The following is a 24,254-nucleotide window of genomic DNA, read 5'->3' as shown; positions in this document are numbered from 1 at the left end:
TCAAATGTTAATCACCAGCCCTGCCTGTTCTCTGAACTCTAACTCTGTACAGCCAGCTTCGTGCTGAAGGGTATCCCATAGGTACCACATGCCACACTCGGCTCACTGTCTGCCATGCCCACTTCCTGATAGACCTTCTCCCACTCACAAAGAGCTTTAAATTATTCTAGAGTTCTTTTTTTTCTTCTCCCCGAAAAGTAGCAGAAGGCCAGGAAAGGAAGGGACTTAGGTTAAATGGTAGCAGGGGAAAATCTAATTCTTTTCCTTACCCTTCACCCGCCCCTCCAAATCATGGCTAAACCCTGGATCTGCCAACAGTGGCCTGGATCTGTATTGAAAAGGTATTTTCTGATATTAAATGTTGCTTCCTGTTTAGTAAATAAATATTCATGGAAAACTTTGTATTACTTAGTTATTGAAAAGCAGATAATAGAGTAAAAGTCTCTTTCGCAGCCTGAGAGTATTCACTTACCATTGCCAATAAGCCAGCTTTGTCTACTGTTGTTATATTGGCCCTGCCCTACAAGTCTGAGTCACCTGTTTGTGCTACAACAACATGACCATTCTCTGCCAAGCTATATCTTCAAGCTGTTTGAGGACCATATCATCATTTTGCAAACAAAACCAGTTGAATGGCTCACTTTCCCACACCCCTTTCCACGGCTCCACCCTAAATGTAAGAAAGAGCAGACAGCAACCACAGACACATTCAGACTTGAAATTAGCACAGTTTGTAGGAACACCACAAATAGAGAGAGCTGTTATTTAAAACAAGTCAAGAAGTCTGAATGTATGAGAAGAACCTCACGTTTTAAATAACAGAGGACTTTTAGCTTACAAGTTGGTGGAATGTAGCGTAATTTAATGTCCTTCTACTTTAATATCTGCAAATGTCATTTCTGATTAGAAAATGCAATGCCTCTCCCCGATTTCATATTATAGAAAGAACACCAATGTAATCTAAAGGAAATTGAGTTCTCCCAATCCTGTGTAACCCCTACTTCTCCCCCATGAGGTGACAATCAAGCCAGAGGGAATAACCAACATTCTGGGATATGTTTTATTTGTATTTCATCCTTGAACTTATAGTTAAGATCAAGCAGTCACTTCTTATTTAAGTAAATTAATAGCCCTGCCTCAAATTGCCAAGAAAAACATGTTTCTCCAACCTATAGAATTTATTAAATTTTATGTATAGATTTTATGAAATATTTACTTTGTATTATTTGCCTATCACTATTTGCAACCCTCATGTTTTCCGCCATAAATTGTGTAAGTTATTATAAACTCAGAATTTTAAAATAGTGGACAGATGATACAAAACATTACCAAATGCGTTCCACGGATTCCATTCCATTTACTTTCTTTGGTTTTGTTTTTTTCCCTGCAGGTCATAGAGCTGAGTATATGACTACAAGGTAGGAAAACATTTTATCATAACCCATGTTGTGTCTCACTCACTTTTTCCTTTAACAAGAAGCAGCCGTTTAAATGCAAGAATGAACATACTCTGTTAATGACCGTGGAAGATAGTTTGGGCTTGACAAAACACAGTAATGTGAAATGTTTGAGGTTCTCACAAAACAGGATTTGCTCTGGCGGACCCGAGGATTTCCCAAAGGAACCGTAAAGCTCTTTAATGAGCAGACTCAGAAAAACGACCTCAATTGAATGGGTTTGTTTTATCTAATCAGAACACTTACAAGTTTCTAGAAAAAGTCCGAGAAGACTGTTGATAATTTAATTAACAAGCAACACTAGGTGCATATCTACTGTGTTAGCAAATAGGAAGTCTGATTAGTTGCATCCTGTGCCTGCTTTCCCTCATGTTGGACAAAAATCAGAGCTATGTTCAATACTCTGAGGACTTTAGCTCTCTACCCCTTTTAGGTTCACGTGAAAGATTTAACTTTTAATGCCTATAACCATATTTCCTTTCCGTTCTTTTTTTTTTTCAATTCATGAAAGGATTTTGAAACTAGTGCTGAGAAAGAAAAGCCTTTTCGGAAGCTGATTCTGATTTGAGTTGGGGAACGTTTACGGCAACTTTTATTTGTCTGTGTTCACATTTGCGCAACAGCCAGAGATCATTCTGATTGACACAGCAAGATGACACTTTCGAAGTTGAGGTCTCTTGGAGGTGCAAGGCAGTCAGGACACCGGTGTCCCTGTTGCAGTCATTGGCAAGTCAATGTTCAAGGCTCTATAACGTTCCCGCTGGGTCATTTATTCAAAAGGAAACCCTCTTACTTTTTGGCGAACCAATTCCGAAGATACAGCTACTGACTTGTCAAAACTTGACAAAAATACTGAGGTGTTTCTTTCGCATATCAGTGACAAAGAGGAATAGTACCTCTAAAAAGTAATATGCGGCTTATGGAGCTTTTTTTACATATAGTATCTCTTTGCACTATCAACTCTTTTACCCGTTGTTTCTAAATTATAATTAATGTAAGGCACTTCAAGAATTTTTTTTTTCAAAAAGGAAGGAATGCAAACATAGTAATTTTCAGTGAGAACTGTGCTTGCTGAATGGACTCGATACTCACATCCCTCTGACGGGCACCTTCTCTCCTCCACGTGGGCAGCCTACAGAGGCAGCCAGGTTACTGGGAAGGTGTGTGGCAAGCACACACCCAGAACGCGTCAGACCATGTTGAATGGCCCTGGCTTTGAGCAGTCTGCCTGATAAGCTCCCTAGGCCCTGGGAAGTGGCCTTGATAAGCGCTCAGGCAGCTTGTTTTCATTTCAAGTTGCTTTCACAGCGTTAGTATCTCCACATTTGCCTCACTTTAGGACTGTTGGGAGAGGCGGTTTTCAGGCGTTTGGTAGAAAACTCAAGAGACATCCCTGTAGTAGCCCCAGCAACGGGTTACTCTGCATCTCCAGGTCGTGCAGGAACAGTTGTCCAGTGCCACTGGGGGCTTTGGCTCCAGCTACAAGTTTGCTTGTCCCATGAATCAGTGACCAAACAAAACGAACCTGTGTTCGTATCGTCCTAGCTTGGTCAGCTGCTCCAGATATCATCGGATGTGAAGTTCTGTTGGGCTTTGTAATAACCACGCCTTCTAGTTTTTATTTGATGCTTTGATGTCTTGGAGTCATGCTGACTCTGAAGGGACTGCCCCTCTGAGGGTCAGCCAATTCCTGGAGATAGTAAAGGGCTTGCTTGCAAGCGTGCCGTTTGCATACAAACCAACCAATCCAGAGCCTGTGCCTGCAGCTACTTCCTTCATGGAGCTTTGACATCAGGGCCACTATTCTCCCTCCCACTCACCCAAAGGCCAGGAACCAGACAACCAGGGACAGTTCCCAGGCCCATGGCCCACCCAGGTTATTCAGACTAGCCCATCCGAAACCTGTTTACCTGCCTTGGCTGTTCCCTCCCACGGGAACCACAACAAAGGCTCCTGCCCACATTCTCCCTGGCTCCCTCGTCTCCTGACCAGCCCAGGTGCCCCCAGGTGGGCTGCCCCTCCTCTGAGAACTGGGAGCAGTAGAAACCATCTTTTCAATGGCAGTTGTCTTCTGATCTGTTGGGCTCATCAAACCTCAATAGAAATAAAGTCTGCATTTTAAAACACTCCCAAAATAATAAAAGGGGTGGATAAAATGAAGCTCATGTGGTTAAACTCTTTAGTGGGCACCTTCTTTTTAAATCTACCAGATCCTTTCCTCTGTGGACGACACAGGATTCAGTGTATAAAAGAGATTTCAGACGTTTCAGCTGCGGCAGATTATTACCTGCTGCCTGCTATGAGTTTCCCTGTTTGCTTCTGGACATTTGCCCCTTTCAGCTCTCAAGCACCGTGGGGCTCAGGTTACTGCTGTTGATTGCAGTGGTGATATCCTATGAAGCTGGGTGGGCCTCCTTGTAAATTCCCCCGGATTTTCTTTCCAAACTGGCCTTCCTAAACTTTAATGAGCTCAAATTCTCCCTAGAGAGTTTGCCGCTTAACGAAGGGCTTTACCTGACTTCCAGGTGATGGAGATCCTTCCACCTAAAAAATTTACATTGGAATGTCCACAGAGAGAGGTCTAGGGACTCTTGAGTCGTGTATTTCATTCAGCACAGTTGTAGACGTTGAGTCGTATAATCCTGGGCCTCTTTGCTCTAAAGGGAGAGGGCAGAAAAGGTTCCCTCGCCCATGACAGAGCAAGATGCTACAAGGTTTCTAAAGAGGGTACAGGTTGCACGGTGTGCACACGCCAGAGACGGGCTTATCCACCAGAGCACACAGACTGGAGATGGAGGGAGTCCAGAACAGAAAGGACTGGTACATCCCAATACTCTACACATATTTAGGTGGTGAGGCAGTGTAGCCTTAAAGAAATAACGATTCACATGAGTGTGTACACCCCTTCCCAAGAAATAGCATTAAAACCCAACTCCATCTTTTCACTTGTGATCCATTAACAGCTACTTTTGCACAAAATCAAATCCCATTAATAGCTGAGGGATATTGAACAGATATGATGTTATTTGCATCGAAGCATTATGTTGTAACTAAAAATAGGATCTTTCATTTCTCATATTGGGATCTATCAGAGCCCTAATTTTTATGACCTGTTGTATGCTCTGTGTGACTTGTAAGCTAAATAACACAAATCACAAACCTTGGTTTGTAACACTCGGCCAAATAGTTCTCAGTTCCATTTAGTGATGCTTATCCTTTTTTAATTTATTATTGATTTTAGAGAGAAAGGCAGGGAGAAGGGGAGAGAAAGGGGGGGGGAAATACATTGTGAGAGAGAAACATCCCTCAGTTGCCTCCCGCACGCACCCTGATCAGGGATCGAACCCAAAACCTGTGTATGTGCCTTGGCTGGGAATGGAGCCCTCACCCTTTCAGTGTACGGGAGGACACGCCAACCAACCGAGCCACACCAGCCAGGGCGGTGCTTATCATTTTTAAACAAACCAGTAAACAAATGTGGACTGCCACACGCGAGAAAAGAGTGGTCTGGACGAATAGCTTGTAAGGCTTGTGATGCAAAAATAAAAGTAAATACATAGGAAAGGGGGAGGACTCTTTTCCCCGAGGGTGAGGGTGGCGAAGGAACACGGAATTCCTGTGTTTTGTAATTTTGATGTGACCTATGGGTGTTTCGTCTGTTGTTTGATTTCTGCCATGCTCAGTAATTATATTCCCTTCCCTTAGGCCTCCAAATGTTCCCCCTAAGCCCCAGAAACACAGGAAGTCCAGACCCCGCTCACAGTATAATGCTAAGTTGTTTAATGGGGATTTGGAAACATTCGTCAAGGTACTGGCACCAGCCATCTGGGTGGCTGATCTCCATGCTTCTTACTATAATGGTCTCAGCCTCTCATAAAAGGAGGCAGGTCATTATGTCCAAGTCTGTCCTGGGGCTCTTTGCTTTCCCAGAAAATCAATATAATATTTCCTGAAGTCAGAGAGAAAAGAATATTTGGTTTGAGTGCCTTCAGAAGAGGAAATAAATGTGGGTGTTATTATGCTGGCAAAAAGAGAAAGCCCTCTTTATTTTTTTTTTTTTTTAAAAAAGACCATAATTTGTACAAAAAGGAAAAGAGCTACCTGATAAAATGTTTTGTTTTTACTCGTGCAAATAAGGTGGCACAAAATATGCAAGTCCCTTGTCAGGGTAGCTGTGCAGCTCAGCAAGAGTTCTTATTTCCCGTGACTTGAGGAATTCATTATATTGGATAAATTGTAAGACCCTGTGGTCTGTATCTTGTATCTCTGCTGTGTTTACTGTCTTCTTTTTCATCCTGTATTTCTGGTAATGCTTCTAGCCGAGGACGAAGAAACTCGCACGCGAGACACCAGGTATAGTGCTAGAGGGAAGTGAGGGCGCAGCCTCTTTCGCTCTTGGTGTCATTTCCCAATCATCGTCATGCTTGGCTCTAATTGGGTTTTTTAAGGTCTTTAAAAGAAAAATGTTTGCAGCTGGAAATTAGACAGGCTTCTAAATAGGCTTTGCTTAGAAAGGCATTGCAGAAGTCAGACACTAATTTAAGAAGAATAGTCTTCTCTGGTAAAACTGGATAAACTCGTTGTTTTTATGTTGTGTATTTTGGCAAATGGACCAAATTTGAGTCCATGGGCTTTTATGAAAAGGAGAGTCAATATTAAATACCATATGCACACTTAACCCCGGATTATGGACCCCCATGTGAAACAGACAAAAGAGAAAATAAGTTTGTCTTTCATGGCTAACATTTTACAACACCAACTGCAATGTTTCTGAAGACTAAACTTACATAGGAAACTACATCATTGATAATCTCCCTTAATAATATGTTACAGATACCTTACCTTCTTCAAAGGCAGATCTTTTATTGAATATGCACACCAGTGACTTTTAAACATTTGCGCACACATGAGACTCATGTACGGACAGACAGATACATGCATGCATGGCCTTAAGCATGAGCCCTAACCATGCAATTAAGTGAAAGGCCACAGGACACCTAAACAGCAATCACAAATACACTGCCGTAGCCTTAAACCCAGAAGAGCCTTATTGGCTCTAATTTAATATAAAATTATTGTCAGATTTGATTATCCGGTTTCCCAGCCCAAGGCTTCTTATAAGCAGGGGTAAATTAGCTGGAGAGAAGGACCAATCCAATGGGAGCACTGAGATGGCAGCCGAATGGCCTGGCGGAGAGAGAGGATGCAGGGAAGCTCAGGAAAGCAAGTGGGTGATTCTGTTACTTCTGATAGCACAGTGTGAGAACGACTACTTAAGATGAAAGAAAAGCACATACTATATTTTTTATAAGATTACATTCTTTTTTAAAATATATCTTTATTGATGATTTCAGAGAGGAAGGGAGAGGGAGAGGGAGAGATAGAAACATGATGAGAGAGAATCATTGGTTGGCTGTACCCTGCATGCCCCCCTACTGGGGATTGAGCCCACAATCCGGGCATGTGCCCTTGGCCAGAATCCAACCTGGGACCCTTCAGTCTGCAGGCCGACGCTCTATCCACTAAGCCAGTGATGGCGAACCTTTTGAGCTCGGCATGTCAGCATTTTGAAAAACCCTAACTTAACTCTGGTGCCGTGTCACATATAGAAATTTTTTGATATTTGCAACCATAGTAAAACAAAGACTTATATTTTTGATGTTTATTTTATATATTTAAATGCCATTTAGCAAAGAAAAATCAACCAAAAAAATGTCATAGGTTCGCCATCACTGCACTAAGCCAAACCAGCTAGGGCATTTTAAAGATTTTTTCATTAATAACAGTTAAAGGAAACGGAAGATAGGTACTAAAGAAGGAGTAAACTGGTTATCATGGGATATTCCCTATGCGAGACCTTCCCTGTCCCAGATGGCACACTAAAGAATCTTTGGGAACAGCAGTGACACAGCACATCCAGGGATCTCTGCACTTCTGAAAAAGTGCTCTGTCAGTGGAGGTCCCCACAGTATCGCTGTGAGACAACAAGAGCAAAACCATTTCTCCTCTTTGTCCCCTGGGAAAACTGAGAAACAAAGGGATTCCTTTGATGGTAGGTGGAACACAGCTCACTTCTTGTACAGTATTCCGCCAAAGCAGCTGGCATCCATGAAGTTAAAACACACGTTATATTTTTACTCCAAAATTCATTATACCTGAAGGAAGTACTGATAATAGCTAAAAGAATAGCAAGTACTTGAGTAAATGTAACCACAAAAAAAATATGTTTTAAGTAATAAGACATTTTTGCTTGGAACAATTTTAGTGCAAACATTTTCCTTTTAATAACCTTTTATTCTTTGTTTTTCTTTTTGTTTTAACACTCAGTTCAGCAGAGATGCAAACTAATATTCTCCTATTATCGCTTACATTTAGATATTTGTTGCTCTTTTACAGTGTTAATTGTGTTGTTCATATGAAGGTTTCTTCCTCTAAAACACACTTGTATCTTAAAGAAAAATCCCCTCACATACTCCGTAGGTTTTGATATAATTATGTTGTCATTCTCGCGTCAACTAGTCCACACCAAAAAGAGTTTGCATTCTTAAGGACCTTCTTTAAGAAATTAATGAAGTTTACATTCCTAAAACAAATGAACTCTTAGAGAAACTTAATATAAGCTCCAGAAGTCATTGAACCATAGCTGGTTTATACAGATTGTCTTAAAACCTAAAATAAAACTATTCCTCAAGCTGGGCATTACCCATTCTAGGAATAGTAACCAGTTTAAATTGCTGAACCACATTATTCCTAATCCTTCCCCTGTGACTTAATTGGAAAGGTTAGTGGATTCTGAATTGTTCTAATATATTAAGACAGCCAAATTCTTCTTGTGTTTCATAATAAAATTCCTCATGAATTAGTACCTAATGTCAGCTAATCATTTCGAACCTCCATGTTTCCTTTAAGATCTAATTTCTGAAAGAGCAGAGTCTAAAGTACATGAAAAACAACTCCCTAGCCAGTAACCTTCTGTAACGACATGGAGTGTGTGGCGTGGGTACACATTTAACTGTGACCTTGCAGCTCCTTCATCTCACTTGTCATCCTCGCCATGTTTTAAAACATTTCTAATACTCACATTTGTTCAGTAGAGATGTGGGGGGAAATGGCCACAAAATATTCCTTCCTACGAAAATGAGATCTACTGGGATGTGCCTTTGTGTCATTTTTTAAAAATCCTTAAATCATGAAAAAGTATCAGTGAAAAATCAATCAGGATGAGTAAGTTCTGGTGCAAACTAAATAAATACATTGCCCATGATAAGCACCTGTAAAGCAATTGTCATATCGTGCCTCTGGGAATATGTGAGCCTCTCAGGATGTCCCAGTGACGATCCCGGAAGGCTGAAAGGTTGTGCTTAGTGACTAGTTTACACCATTCTTTTTAAGTCCATTAGATTAACTTTATAAATAGCCTTTTAAACAGCAAGTGATTCATATATTCCTTTTGCTATGTGAGCCTAAGTGCAAGTAAAAGAGATGCACAGCAGTCAAGTTGAAGCAGGGTTGCTTTAAAGGTATTTTATTTGGTTTGCTCCAGAACTGAAACATACCTCTGGTTAAATTTAATTTTAATTTTGGCCCTTGTGTACTGTTTGCGGGAGGGTAGGGCGTATTTGGAAATGGTCACCTTTCAGATGATCAATGCTGTGCACTCCTTGTAGTTAAACCGTGAGCGTTATTATGATGGGTGACTTATGCCTCTCCTGGGCTGTTAACTGGTTTCTACCTCTACGCAGGACTCGGGACAGATTATCCCCCTCATTGTGGAAAGTTGTATTCGGTTCATCAATCTCTATGGTAAGCCAGGAACTACAGAATTCTTATTTTTAAAAATAATCACTGGGAATATTTCAGTAAATGTGTCTTTCCATTGAATATTTAATTCGTGCGAAAGGGGGGACCTAGAGGATATAGGGGATCTTTCACTCTGTTCCCTTTCTGTTCTCTTTAGGTCTTCAGCATCAGGGGATTTTCAGAGTGTCCGGTTCCCAGGTGGAAGTCAATGACATTAAAAATTCGTTTGAGAGAGGTAAGTGCATGTCTATCCCTCTGATCAAGTCATGGGACAAGCCATCATTTTCTGTAGAGTGAGGTGGCATCTTCACTCTGTATATGTCAGAACCTTTCTCTTTGCATTTATTTCATTTTGGAAATTGAGGTAAGAATCTACTTAGGATAGTTAAGAAATGAAGTACCATATAATCTTGCATAAGGCTTTGTCATCAAGTATAGGAAAGCATATGAGGGTGTGTCCTGGGTTAGGACTGGCAGTGATCATGCTCGGCATGTGTGTCCAGGGGGCCAGGAGGGGCCCTGGGTGGGTGGCGAGGACAGCCCTGGGCCTAGCGAGCCGGTGTTTAAGGTTCATGTCTGTTTCCTTGTTGGGACCTCTTTCCTTCCACCCCCAGGCTCCTTCCCCGTGGCCAGCGGTACCTTACTGCTGTTCACAATTGGCTGTCACAGAAGCCCTACTACACTGTTCATTAGCCCCGTATGATTAGCAAAACCATACTCTTTTGTGTCAGGCAGACCCAGAATCCAGTCAGACTTTTCCATTTCCTAATTTGGGTCAAGTTACTCATCTCTTACTTGGCCTCGGTTTCCGCATCTGCAGAATTCCAGGGTTGGTGTGGAAGATTAGGCGTAATCCAGGAAAATGCCTAGCTCTTTAGCGATGGCTCTTGGTTATTAACGCTCTCCAGTTATAATGATCTAGATACACCTGCCCCTTCCTTCCTCTGCACGGAAGCCAGGCGGAGAATGCAGAGGGAGGGGCGTCGTGGCGAGGAGACAGGGCTGCTTTCTCTCCCGCTCCCATTTCCCCCGGCCCCGGCTTGGCAGAGAGCCCTTGAAATTCTGAAACCTTGGTTGCAGAGTAAACTTGGAGCCAGATTGTTTTCCTGTTCCAAATTCTCAGACTGATATGATGTGTAGAGCGGAGCAGCCTCCCTTGTCAGCAGCTCAGGGTTCCAAGTCTCGAACATTGACCACATTCAGGAGAAGCTGAAATGTAGTAAAGCCTCAGGTTCCCATGCCAGCCACCACATTAGCTTTCCTTGGAAATTCCCCTGATATTTGTTATTTATTTGCGACCTCTTTGGGTGAGGCTTTGTCACATTGGATAAAAAAATATACATTTTGGTAAATTTCTGTTCAGTGATTTCCCACCAAGGAGCAGAGAAAAGGGAACAAACATGTCCCTGAAACTGCCACAAGAGGAAAAAAAAAAAAAACCCAAACAAGTTAAAATGCAGTGTGCAATTTTTGTGAACTTTAGAAGAGAAGAGCAGTCTTGTGAACAAAAGGTAGTGTTCGATTTAAGACTGCATAATATTATGTTGAATTTAAGGATTTTATCTCAATTTCTCAGGGAGGTGGACTAGCCAGGCCACTTACTAATATTTTTAAACTGCTTCCCATACATAAATAATATCATTTCATATTTGTGATATATATTTTTTAAAATTTTCACCTTCTGTACAAATTCCTTGGTACATAAGGGTACATTTTCAAATCCCGCTGTCTGATTTCAAAATCTTCCACTGCTGAAGGCAGCTCCCACATATGCTGGGAACACCACCCTGCCACTTTGGGAAACACTTATTAATTTAATTATAGGTGTCCTCAGTCTGGGGGGGGAGGGGACTGTAATATTTTTGATATGTTTTGCTGATCCATATAGCCAGACAGCCCTGTATTATGTCTTTTTCCCAGTGGGTTAAGAATGTAGTATTTGAATTCATGTCAAACTAAGATTACAGATTTTAGCCTCAAAAAAAAAAAAAAAAACATTGGGTAAAATTTTAAATCCCACAATATTTTATTTTAGGATTTTGGTAGCTTGTAAGGGATTATTTGGTAGCGTAAGATTTTTTAAAAAGCTTTATTTTTAGTCAACTATTTTTAAGTTAATCATGGGGTGGTATCTCTAAACCATTTCTTTTAATTTTAGTACCATATAATCTTTCATAAAGTATAATTAAAAGATACATGTATATATAGAAGTCTCTCTCTCTCTCTCTCTCTCTCTCTCTCTCTCTCTCTGTGTGTGTGTGTGTGTGTGTGTGTGTGTGTGTGTGTGTAGGAGAAAAAAAAAAAAAGACTGCCTATAACTAATTTTTTTTTTTTTTTTTAGGTGAAAACCCCTTGGCCGATGACCAGAGTAACCACGATATTAACTCCGTTGCTGGCGTTCTGAAGCTCTATTTCCGTGGGCTGGAAAACCCCCTCTTTCCTAAGGAAAGATTTAATGATCTGATTTCTTGTATCAGTAAGTGGACTTTACTTTTTAGTCTTTTCCCACCAGAACTGTTTCACTACCCAGTTTCCTGGAAAAGGCAATGGCCCCTCTCCACGTGTCCTCCCACGCCCACCACTACCCCATTACCACCAGATTTCTGAGACCATTTGTTTTCTTTCTGGATTCAGCGTGAGTCATCCTCCCAGCTGTGGCCTCACCCTGAGCTGAGTGGGCTTTGCTCCTGAACTTGCTCAGGCTCCATAGAGCCCATGGGCTTCCCACTTAGTGGCTGGAATAAGTGGAAAGGGAGGTGCCAACCAGCTAAGGGAGAGGAGGAAGTTATAAGCATGGAAATACAATTTCTTTTTGGCTTTTGGTTCTTTGTTTTTCCCACCAATCTTAAGAGTGGGATAATTTATCCATCTTGAATGTTACTTCAAGAAATAAGGTAAACTGAGCCCTGGCCGGTCGCTCAGTGATTAGAGCATCAGCCCGAGCACAGAAGGGCACATACCTGGGTTGTGGGGGTTCATTCCCAGCCCCTGTTGGGCCAATCAATGTCTCCCTCCCCCTCTCCCTTCTTCCCTTCTTCCCTTCCAGTCTATCTAAAAGCAATGGAAAGATACCCTCTGGTGAGGACTAAAATTTTTATGTTTTATTTTTAAAAGAAGATAAACTGAGATAAATGATCATTATTACAGTGCCGGAACACCAGGTGGCAATTATCTGCCAGTGGGCCCCAGCTGGTAGGCCGAGTTGCATTGGGACGGTGGATGATACATTATGAAACCAATAATCATCAGCAGAGTGAAGTATTGCTGTTTTCTTCAGTGGGAGCTTTAGACACTACAGGAGGGAAGGTGAAAATAATGTCAGGAATCAGGTATTAACTACATTAGAGTTCCATACATCTAAAAATGCAGTGCCCCATAGGTCTGTTTTCCCGGGCAAGGGTCTAGGGCTGACTTAAATCACATAGTGAGGGCTTTGGTACATATCAAGCTTTACTCTAAGAAGGAACCCTCCTACCTCAGCTTTCTAGCTTCACACCTGAATCAACTCAAAAATATTTCTACTCAGCCCCTGCCCCATTCTTACCGCCATATTCTCCCTGAAGCTGCTGTGACTGCCTCTCACTTCTGGGTTTTGCCCTCTCCCCACATCATTCCGTGTTTCATATTGCAGCTAGATTTAAAGACAAATTGGGTGATATCGCTGCCCCCACCTCCTGTTTAAAAACCTGTTTTAATATTTCCCACCTAAAAATAAACTCCTTAGTATGGGCAGTTCATAGAATAAAATTCTTTCTCTATCTGATCTCCTTCTACTTTTGGGCTTTCATCTCCTGCCGCCCTGCCCTGTTTGCTTTGTTTTTCCACAGTAGCAAACTGCAAGCACACGGGGCCATTCCCCACCTCGGCGCCTTTGCCCGTGCTGCTTCGTCTGCGGTCCCTGAAAGCCGTCCACATCTGCTATAAAGGCTTGGCTGACTTGGCTCTCCTGTCAGACACCATTCTCCCCAAAGCAGAATTGGCCACTTTCTCCTCTGTCAGTGTTCCCCTGTGTACCTATATCTAACCCCACTGTCTCCCTCTACTAGAGAGAGAGTTCAGAGGAAGGTTAAGCATGTAGGCTCTGGACTCAAAGAGGCTAGGACCAAATGTTAGGTCAGTGATGGCGAACCTATGACACGCGTGTCAGAGGTGACAGGCGAACTTTTTTTTTTTGGTTGATTTTTCTTTGTTAAATGGCATTTAAATATATAAAATAAATATCAAAAATATAAATCTTTCTTTTAGTATGGTTGCAAATATCAAAAAAATTTCTATATGTGACACGGCACCAGAGTTAAGTTAGGGTTTTTCAAAATGCTGACACGCCGAGCTCAAAAGGTTCGCCATCACTGTGTTAGGTCCTCATTGCTCACCCAAAGCTATGTGACTTTAGACAGGTTTCTTAATCTCTCTGCACTTCAGTTTCTTAGCTATAAAATAGGGAGAATATTAGGTCATATAACATTGGGTTGTGAGAATTAAGTGAGTTAATCTGTGTAAAGTGCCAAGAACAGCGCCTGGCAGTTTGTCCAATGAAACGCCTATAGTTAAGCGCCAGAGGCCTGTGAGGTTTTGATGGATTATTCCGTTTTGTAGTTTTCAACACTTGGCATAGTTATGTTCCAGGCACATAGTAAGTGCATAATTCATAATTGTTAAGTTGAATTTAAATGAAGAGTCAAAATTCCACCAACATTCTTTTGTTGGCATCCATACCTGCAGTCCTGGCTCTCGCTGGGTATGAATTCCCCAGTCATAATTACCTTCACCCCCACCCCCTGCGGTCTGATGTCTTCTGTGGTGTTCAGAAGTGTGTCTGTGCGTCCATTCCAAGGCCCTTGCATAGTCTGAGTCATCTCCGTGGGCCTCTGACCCAGCTGGAAAGAACTGAGAAGGAGGTGTCATACTTCTGGAATTCTCCTTTGGCCATGTCCAGAGATTTCCCTCACATCCCAGCCAGAAAGCTTAAATCTGGAAAAATAATAAGCACTCTACGAATGCTTAGAGGTTTTCTAGGCACATACATCATGTCAACGTCTATACACGTACCAGTTGGTAGAGCAATAGCGACATTGTCGGTTACTATTATACAATTATTTCTTGCTTCCATTGGATGAGAAGAAATATTATTTAATTGTGGTTATTAAAAGCTGAAGCCGCTGAGTCAGAATTATCTAGGTTCAAATCCTAGCTTTACCACTTAACAGCTTTGTAACCTTGGACAGAGATTAAGACTTAATCTCGTTAAATATCCGTTTCTTTATTTACTTCATAGAGTCTTATGAAGAATACATGAAACAATTCATAGAAAGTTAGGAAGTGTTTAGCATCCTGTCTGGTACATAGTCAGCCTCAATAAGCATTGCTAGCTGTTATTCTTACAGCTGTTACAATGGCTGCTACTATAAACTGGGTTAGCCACTTACTAGTTTGTCTTTTAAAACATTGGTTGGTTTTGGGGGTTTTTTTAACATAATTACTAAATGCATTTGGAAATGATGTTAGTATAACAAAAGTTGTGTTGGTTCCAGCATGATTTTGCCCAGCACATTAAATGTTTTGTAACAAAGACAAGTTTTCCATAATTAAAGAGTTAAGCTTAGCAAACTATGAAGACTAAGGAAAAAAATGGGGAATCTCCTGCAATATCTTCCTTTCCTGCAAGCGGTGCCTTATATGAAAATGCTACAAGTGCACACGAAGACGCTGCAAAGACATTTACCCCTGTGTGCATTAAAACAATGGAGGGAATTAATGAAAATCAATGGATTAATAATCCTTGGGTTAAATTTCATGAAAATAGTCTCCATTGGAAACCAAAACCCTCCAGGACCTTCATCTCAAAGAAGCAGAAGCCCTGGAGTTCAAGGTCGATAAGGATGCGAGATACACACACCAGCAGAGATTTCACTGTGCTAGCAATTTAAGTAGTATTGTTAATGTTTTGGACAGTGCTCTAGTTACAAACTTTCTCGCATGCGTTAACAGTCTTTTACTCGTAAGTTCTGATATTTTTAGTATACACTTTTGCAGAATAGGATGTTTTCAAGAATATGGGAGGGCACTACATATAATAACCCATTTTCTTCCAACGTAGTCTCTTGAAAAGAAGGGATTTCTAACTATTATTGATTTATCTCTAGTTAAGCATTTTTTCTTACCAGTGTGACCATGATGCATCTGTAGTTTTCCTAGATTTTCAATAAAACCTTCGAGAATGCCATAATATGTCTATCGTTATAGCCTCTCATTGATGTTACGTACTTTTGACAATCTGAACCATTGATTAATTGCCTACAATGTGCAAAACTTTCTAAGGAGTCAAAGACTTGATTTTTGCACTCACAAGTCTGAAAATCTAGTAGGGGAGATAAGATATTTACAAATAGATGCAACTAAGTTGGTATGTGATAGAAGCACAAAGATTTAGGAATTGTAGGGGAGAGCGGGCACTCATGGAGGTCAGTGGTTGTTCATGCCATGTTCTCCTGGCATTGCTGTAATTGGGTTTGACTTTCCCTAATAAGGTAATTGCATGTGACAGTTATTTTGTATAAAAAAATCTATCCTTTGCATCTTTTCTAAGAGTTACATAAACACCTCCTACTTTTTTTTTAATTGCTTACCTGAAGACCTGGTGAACTCAGATGCAATGTAAATTGAAGTGACAAACTTGGTAGTATCTCAGTTTCTCACCCAAAAGTTGATTTTTTTTTTAAACCATCTACTTTGTGAATGGTTTTGGGAATGCTCCAGATTATGCCCACACAGTCTGGGCAGCTTCTAGAATGTGTGTTGTGGCTCTGAGATGTTCCAGGGAAGAAGTCCAAGTGCCTGGCTTTAGAAGAGCCATTCATGGCCTCTGCTGGCTGCCTCAGGCTGCGAGCCCAGAGGGAACATTTGCATTCCATTTGACATTATGTGTTATTATTTAGGTGCCTGCTCTGGACATGGGGAAACATTTTTAGGGAGTAATTGTTTAACTTTCACAAAACTAACATGTCGTCATTGTAGAATATTTGAAAAACACACAAAAGCACAAAGAAGAAAGTACTGCCGACCCTAATGCCACCACCCAAAGAGAATCATCGGTGTGTGTGCTCTCTGTTGCATTTCCTTCAGCTCTCTTTCTGTTCCTGTGCACACCCAACTTTTTTAAGAGCCAAAGTAGAACTATACTGTCCATTGTGTTCAGGATCTATCTTTTCTTTGACTTTCTTATTATACAGAATTTCAAACGTCAAAAAAGGATACAGAACAACCTAATGAGCCCAGTATCAATGGTCACCTAGATTTAACAACTTACATTTAGGTAAAACTATCCCACCTATACCCCTTCCATCATCCCATTGACATTATATCACTTCACCTGTATGTATCTCTGGAATATGAAGATTCTTTTCTCATTTTTATATGTACAACATAGCCACAATGCCATTATTATACCTAAAAAATAACAACAATTCATTGAAATTATCAAATAGCCAGTCAGTACTTTAAAAAAACAATTGTTTATTGTGCTATTAATATGTGATCACTGTAGATATATTAGAAAATAAACTAGAAAAACAAATCACCTGAATCCCTCTACACAAAGATAACTACATTTATTTTTTAGTGGCTTTCCAGATTTTTTTCTGTACATATATCTATATACTTTTAAAAGCAGCTTCTCAAGATATAATTCTCATATCATACAATTCATCCATTAAGGTGTATAATACAATAGTTTTTAGCATATTCACAGATTATGCACCCATCACTACAATCCATTTTAGAACATTTTCATGACTCCAAAAAGAAACCCCAATTAGAAAACACTTTCCATTTACTCCTAACCACCACAACTCTCAGAAGTAGGCAACTACTTTCTATCTATAAATTGACCTATTTTGGCCATTTCCTAGAAATGGAGTTATACAATATGTGGTCTTTTGTGACTGGCTTCATTCACTTACCATAATGTCTTAAGGTTCCTCCATGTTGTAGCATATATAATACTCAATTTTATTACCAAAAAATATTCCATTATATGGGTATATCACAACCACATACCTTTAATAAAATTGTGTCATATCCAGTGGCCGCTAATGGATGTGAGATTTCTTTTTGAAGGTTCTAAAATTGATTGAGGTAATGATTAATCAACTGTGAATATACTAAAAACCATTGAATTGTATACTTTAAATGTATGAACTATACAATATATAAATTATATCTCAAGAAATCTGTCATTAAAATTTTTATCATACTGCCTAGCTGGCATGGCTCAGTGGTTGAGCGTCGACCCATGAACCAGGAGGTCACGGTTCAATTCCTAGTCAGGGTACATGCCCGGATTACAGGCTCGATCCCCAGTAGGGGGTGTGCAGGAGGTAGCTGGTCAACGATTCTCTCTCATCATTGATGTTTCTATTTCCTTTCCCTTCCTCTCTCTCTAAAATCAATAAAAACATTTTTTAAAAATTTATCATACTATATTTGCTCTTTGTAAACCACTTTTTAAATTTAATGACATCATTAACATAGTCTCATACCTGTAAATATGTTTTAAAATAGAAATTTTAGTGGCCATGGCATGGTTTTTATTTAATTTAACAAATCCCTTAGTTTTAGAAATTTAGATTGTTTCCAGTGATTTTTGCAATTATACAAAATACTATGATGAGCCCTTTAGTGCACAAATCAGTTTGCTCATTTCTAACTGTTCCGTGAAAACTTTAGAATTTTTTTCCTGGTCCTCTAGTGTATGTCTGTGTTTCTAAAAATTCTTCCAGCTTTATTGCGAACATGGTTGTTTTCTCTCTGAACTCTGAATGTGTTTGATGCCTTATAATAATTTTCTTTTATCCCCCAAAATATTTTCTAGGCTTAGTATCTGAACTGAATAAGTAAAGCTTCCTAGGCTAAGACTCAGTTTCTTCATACGAACCTTCATATGATAATTCAGCAGAAGGAGAAACATTCTGTATCTATTTCTACAGTGTTTCTATTTAACTAAGAAAGAACACAGTGGCTTAATTCACAGAAGTTCATCTGTTAACACTTAATTAGAGAGAAGTCGCTAGCATTTCCTTTCCTACCTGGAAGAGCGGCTGGTAACGCATCTCTAGACCAAGATCCATCCAGATGTACTAGACTATCTCTCTGGGTTTTTTTTCTTTCCCTGTTATTCACACACATCGCTGTTATGCACACACAATTGATGAATTCCTAGACATCATTAGAACCTAACAGCAAGCCTAAGTGCCCTTGGACTGTTCAGTTCACCTTGAACACTGCTTTATGGGCTAGGGAGCTCAGAAAAATTTGTGTGCTGGCTCTTAAATAAACCATTCTAAATGTGGCCATCCGTTTCCTTTTTTGTCTTTATACTTAAAGATTAATTTGCATCTTGTGATTTAGTCTTTGTTTTCTGACAAACCAATACTTTTGCAAATAGTGCCACAGAAGACCTGGTGTTTCAAATAACACTAGTGTGACCTTTTTGCCATTTTCTGAAGTAACCTGTGCTTTGTGGGGAATGTTTCACACAAATTTACATGGAGCTGTCAAAGCCCCAGGCTGGGAAGTTGGAATTTCGACATAGGAGCCTTGCCATGCTAGAAAAAAGAGTATAAATTAGCCTACGGAGCTTGGAGCCTGTGACCAAGATTGGAAGAATGCCACTTTTACCTAATTACATAAGATCTGAATTGTGGAAACAAAGCCCAGCATAAAAGAAATCCAAGTGAAATACTGGTTTTCCTCACTGACACCTTTTGTAGGGAAAGAAAGATCCATCTCTTCACACAGCTTAAAATTATGGAAGACTGAATTGCCACACTCACAGCCAGCAACGAATGCACATTAATCAGAGTGTCCTTACAACCATAAATGTTGACCCAGTAACTAGACTCAGGAGAGTAAATGAGTCGTTTGTACGGAGTGAGGCTGCTGTGGGATGCACGCTGCAAGCCTGTTCAGCAAGCAGTCAGGTGATGTCTGAGTCCCGCTCGCAGCCAGCGGGTCCGAGGCCTCTGGGACAGACAGATTTGCTATACTCCAGGAATGCCAGCAATTTCTGCTGTGCCTTGCTTTATGTTTACTGTAGTTGCAGAGAAGGTATGCCTGACTCCGTTTCATCTAGTCTTTTTGGTGTCACTTTTTTTTTCATTCCTGTGGCTTTTCTCTCCTGAAACCTCTCATTTGAATCTCACAGCACCCCCTCCTGATCTCTCTGTGTGTATGTGCGCGCGCGCGTGTGTGTGTGTGTGTGTGTGTATGTGTGTGTGTGAAAATATACATAACAAAAATTTGCTGTTTTAACCATTTTTAAGTGTACAGTTTAGGGGCATTAAACCATTCATCTCCAGAACTTTTTCATTTTCCTAGACTGAAATATTGTACCCAGTAAGCAATAACTACCCATTCCTCCCTTCCCCTAATCTCTGCCAAGCACCATTCTGCTTTCTGTCTCTATGAATGTAACTATTCTAGATACCTCATATAAGTCAAATCATACAATATTTATCTTTATTTCTGGATTATTGCACTTAGCATAATGTCTTCAATGTTTTATCCAATTTATAGTGTGTATCAGAATTCCATTTCTTTTTTAAGGCTGAATAATATTTTATTGAGTGTCTATACCATTTGTCCATGAATGAACATATAGGTTATTTCCACCTCTTGGCTATTATGACTAACTAGAGGCCCGGTGCACAACATCCCCCTTGGAGGATGTCCGACTGACAGCCACAGTGGGACATCCTTAGCGCTGCCACGGAGGTGGGCCACTGTACTCACCAGCTGTCAGCCCTGTGGCTGAATGGCACTCTTCCTGTGGGAGCACACTGACCACCAGGGGGCAACTCCTGCGTTGAGTGTCTGCCCCCTGGTGGTCAGTGTGCATCATAGCGACCACTTGTTCCACCATTTGGTCAATTTGCATATTACCCTTTTATTATATAGGATGCTGCTATGGAATTGGTATGTAAATATATTTTGCCTTAATTCTTTTTTAAAATATTTTTTATTTATTTCAGAGAGGAAGGGTGAGGGAGAGAAAGATAGAAACACCAATGATGAGAGAGAATCATTGATCGGCTGCCTCCTGCATGCTCCCCACTGGGGATGGAGCCCACAACGAAGGCATGTGCCCTTGACCAGAATCAAACCTGAGACCCCTCAGTCCACAGGCCAATGCACTATCTACTGAGCCAAACCCGCTATGGCACCCTAAGTATTTTTAAATAAAATTTGTAACTGTCTTTATGGGGTACGGGAACTAAGTTTAGAACTGAGAGATAGAAACCAAAGGATCTTGAATTATCATTCAGCCCCTTGGAAGTAGTACCTGTGTCTTCTTCTATCCTGGCAATTACTTGCACCCTGTGGGATTTGACAAAGATTAAAGATCAATAACATATTAAGAGTGGTTCCTTTTGCATTTTTTTTTTCCTTTACCTGAAAGACCACAAAGCTAGCTTTCAGCTGCTAAAACCATCTCTCTCACTGACACTGACTATAACCATACACTAAGGATTAGCTTGGAGAAGCAGTAGACTTAACTCTTTTTTAAAAAGTATATATATTTTTATTGATTTCAGAGAGGAAGGGAGGGAGAGATAGAAGCATCAATGATGAGAGAGAATCATTGATTGGCTGCCTCCAGCACCACCTCCCTCCCCCGCACTGGGGATCGAGCCCACAACCCAGGCCTGTGCCTGACCAGGAATGGAACCATGACCTCCTAGTTCATAGGTCGATGCCCAACCACTGAGCCATGCTGGCCAGGCTAGACTTAACTCTTGAAACACCCCCAGGTCCTCAGTAAACAACAGCAGAAGTTTTTTGTTGTTATTTTGTTTTTATTATGACCCTTATATGGCTCTCTATGTGGCTAGAAACGAGCAGAGGGTATTGCCAGTCGGGACCATTAATGGGACAATTCATCTTTATATTATTTACATAAATATGTTACACTTTGTGAGTGTTTGGTTTTGAATCATGAATGTAAATTCATTTCTGCACGCACCATTTTTAATAACCAAGGGAATAAATGCTAGTAAATTTCAATGTTTGCTTTCAAGAATGGGTCATCGTATTTATATATAATTTCACCTTTGAGTGGTTTTGCTTGTTTGTTGAGATAGACTTTCTAGATACAGGGGTGCTAAATTGTCTTTGTATCTTTAACTGAGAAGAGCAACAGCAGTAATTTTTTTAATCAGTTATTTCAGGTAATAACCTTTTAACCATTTAATTTTGGATATGAAACAACAATCTAGCTATACCTAAATATATAGCATTTATAGATGCAAAATTATCCCCCATTAAACTCTCAGTGAGTTGCAAATTACTTCATCTGTAGGTATTTTATCTCCTCTCTGTACAATATGGGTTTACCAAGTGGCCCATGAAGTTGTCATGGAAGACAAACAGATTACTCTGGGACATGTTATGATCCTGCTGGGACACTGGAATTGTTGCCAACTTAATTACTGAGTTCTTGTGGCCTCAGTAAATTTATGTACCTGTTTAATAACTTTTTAAAAGCCTCTTATTCCCTCTTTTCTGGAAAATAAAGTTAAGATCATTGTCTGGGAAGTATATTAAACAAAATACTTAAATTTAATAGATGTGCCCCTAACCTAACCTGTTCATAAGTGTTATTTTTTTTCCTCCATTTTGAAATACTTTGCAAATGAAAAGGTAGGATATAAGGCATTTATTTCAATATTACTGAAATCACACTATTATTAATTATAGATTTATGTTGAAAATTTTCAAGTGTTATAGGAATGTTAGTTGGATGAGTGTGTTTTACTTAGCTTCTGGTTAGAGTTTCTGAAATCCCATTTTCTAAAAGTAGACAGCGACAGTTCCAGCTATGGCATACTCAAAGATGGGAATGAGAGTGCTTTGTCCCAAGGATCCAGATAAATTATTTATTGTTTTGCGAACTCCTCCGTGGTTAAATTAGAATATCCCTAATACATTTCTCACCTTTTCAGCCGTGCAGAGAGGAAAATAGAATGCCTGGGTAACCTGGTGGTTTGATAAATGGAAAGTAGCTGGCTCAGCACTCGAGGTTCCAGGGACCTGCGCTTGGCATGAGTGATTAGGCAGTGCTTCTCAGCCCTGGCTGCAGAAAGACTCTTGGGCATCAGCATTTTAAAAACTCTCCCCAGGTGATTCCACATTAAGGTTCAGAACCACTGGTTTTAGAGAAATTAGAATAGGAAATTGCATTAGGAGAGTATTAAATGGTCTAAGTTAGAAATAATAAAGTTTTCAACTAAGAAATTTTTAGTGAGATAATCAGGGGGTAGAAACAACAAGACTTATTAAGTCCCACATAAGTAAGAAGAATGAAGCAAAGATACCATCTTCATAAGAGTGATGGTCCTAACCTTGAGGCTGGGTGAGGTTGCCATTGAAGAGAACCAAGTAGAGATCCTTGAGGGATAACCACATCTGTGGATGGAAAAGGTTAAAAACCTGACAAGGGGAGGGGGAGAATCAATTCTCTGTCCTGTCAGGAGCTAAAGCCTGGATTTTCAAGTGGACTGCATGAATATCTCAAGATTAATTAAGAATAAGTGCAGTAATATGAAATTATACTAAGCTTTAAAAATATTTTTGAAATAATCTTCGAAATAGTTTTCTCAAATATACACTTATTGGGTACCTTCAAAGCATCTTTATAAAGATACTTTGAAATCCAAGAAAGACAACCAGACTTATGAAACATAAAACAAGTTCTATCCCAGCTCCATGCCTCTAGCCAGCTGATGTTGGGTAAGCCATGTACCCAGTTCTCATTTTCCTAATCCATTAAGTGGGATGGCAATACATGCCATGCCCACTCCACAGCATTGTTTTCCACATTAAATTAGATAACGAATGTGAAAATATGGCTTAAAATGTGAACCATTATGCTGATAATGGAATATAACAATAACCTTTTTTGCTGCTGATCATAAGCACTTTAGTATTGAGAAGCTTTGGACAATTTGTATTCCTAGAAAGAGATAAAATGATACTAGGAAATCCGAGGTACCCATCTCTTCAGATATTTCACCATCTTACAGGGAAGGCAGGATAAGGAAATGAAAAGCTATACACACCAGGGTGTAAATTCTATGAGTGCAGCAATCCTGTCACTAGTGTACTCCTAATGTCTCACTCGGTGCTTGAAACCTAGCAGGCTCTCCTAAAATATTTTGTTTAAAAAATGTATGAAATAATATAATACAAGGTAAAAGTCATATAAATAAAATACTGTGGTAGTTTTAGGGGAAGGAATTGCCTGAATCATAGTAATTTACAGACAAATAAATATATGAGGGATTCATGAATTAATGGGGTGAAGGAGACTGTCCCCCAAAGCTACTTTAGTTAACATGGAACAAAAAGGAATTGAAACCATATCAGATGCAAAATCTAGAAATAGGAGCAAGTGAAAAACAATTTCTTAAATCTAGAAGTCTCCAAGTTGCTCAAGGCCAAGACCGTGAAACACAGGGGAAACAGTTATGGGTCGGAGTAGAAGCCTTCAGAAATGGGGTTACCCTCAGGGTGGTCGCTTATTCACTGTATTGGTTATGACTACACCTCACCCAGGGGCAAGGGACTGCTTCTGTTCAGAGGTGAAGTGTGTTCTGCTTTCAGTGTGGCGGGTGAACGGATCCTGACCGTGTCCTCTTCTTTCTGCAGGAGTAGATAATCTCTATGAGAGGGCGCTTCACATCCGCAAACTCCTCCTGACCTTGCCCCGGTCGGTCCTCATAGTGATGCGGTACCTCTTTGCCTTCCTCAATCAGTAAGTACCCTCGTGCCCTGCCAGAATGCCCATCTTAATTCTATTGGCATAGCTCCGAATGCTGCCTTTGTTTCTGGATTCTGTAAAACGTACATTGGGTTTCATTTATCAGCAGTCAAAAGTGATTGAGGATAGACTGGAAGTCCATTTTTCCTCAGCAGATCAAGGTCGTTGTATGATAGATGAAA

The 24,254-nt window shown here is 40.2% G+C and overlaps 1 protein-coding gene across 2 annotated transcripts in view; it reads left to right on the top strand.

The window, feature by feature from the left end:
• Nucleotides 1-24,254, top strand: part of SRGAP1 (SLIT-ROBO Rho GTPase activating protein 1) — a 262,335-nt gene that overhangs the window by 219,351 nt on the left and 18,730 nt on the right. The window contains exons 11-16 of one of the 2 annotated variants that reach the window (XM_081082308.1): nucleotides 1,398-1,418; nucleotides 5,777-5,810; nucleotides 9,200-9,260; nucleotides 9,415-9,492; nucleotides 11,599-11,733; nucleotides 23,961-24,066. In XM_081082308.1, the coding sequence (XP_080938434.1) occupies nucleotides 1,398-1,418; nucleotides 5,777-5,810; nucleotides 9,200-9,260; nucleotides 9,415-9,492; nucleotides 11,599-11,733; nucleotides 23,961-24,066 (435 nt within the window). Of the gene's footprint in view, nucleotides 1-1,397; nucleotides 1,419-5,162; nucleotides 5,266-5,776; nucleotides 5,811-9,199; nucleotides 9,261-9,414; nucleotides 9,493-11,598; nucleotides 11,734-23,960; nucleotides 24,067-24,254 lie in introns of both variants that reach the window. The other variant, XM_081082307.1, reaches the window with a different exon arrangement.

Source organism: Myotis nattereri, assembly GCF_964212035.1.
Source record: "Myotis nattereri genome assembly, chromosome: 2".
Classification (NCBI taxonomy): domain Eukaryota; kingdom Metazoa; phylum Chordata; class Mammalia; order Chiroptera; family Vespertilionidae; genus Myotis; species Myotis nattereri.
The sequence above is the reverse complement of the archived record's forward strand: the minus strand, read 5'-3'. Positions and strand labels throughout refer to the sequence as shown.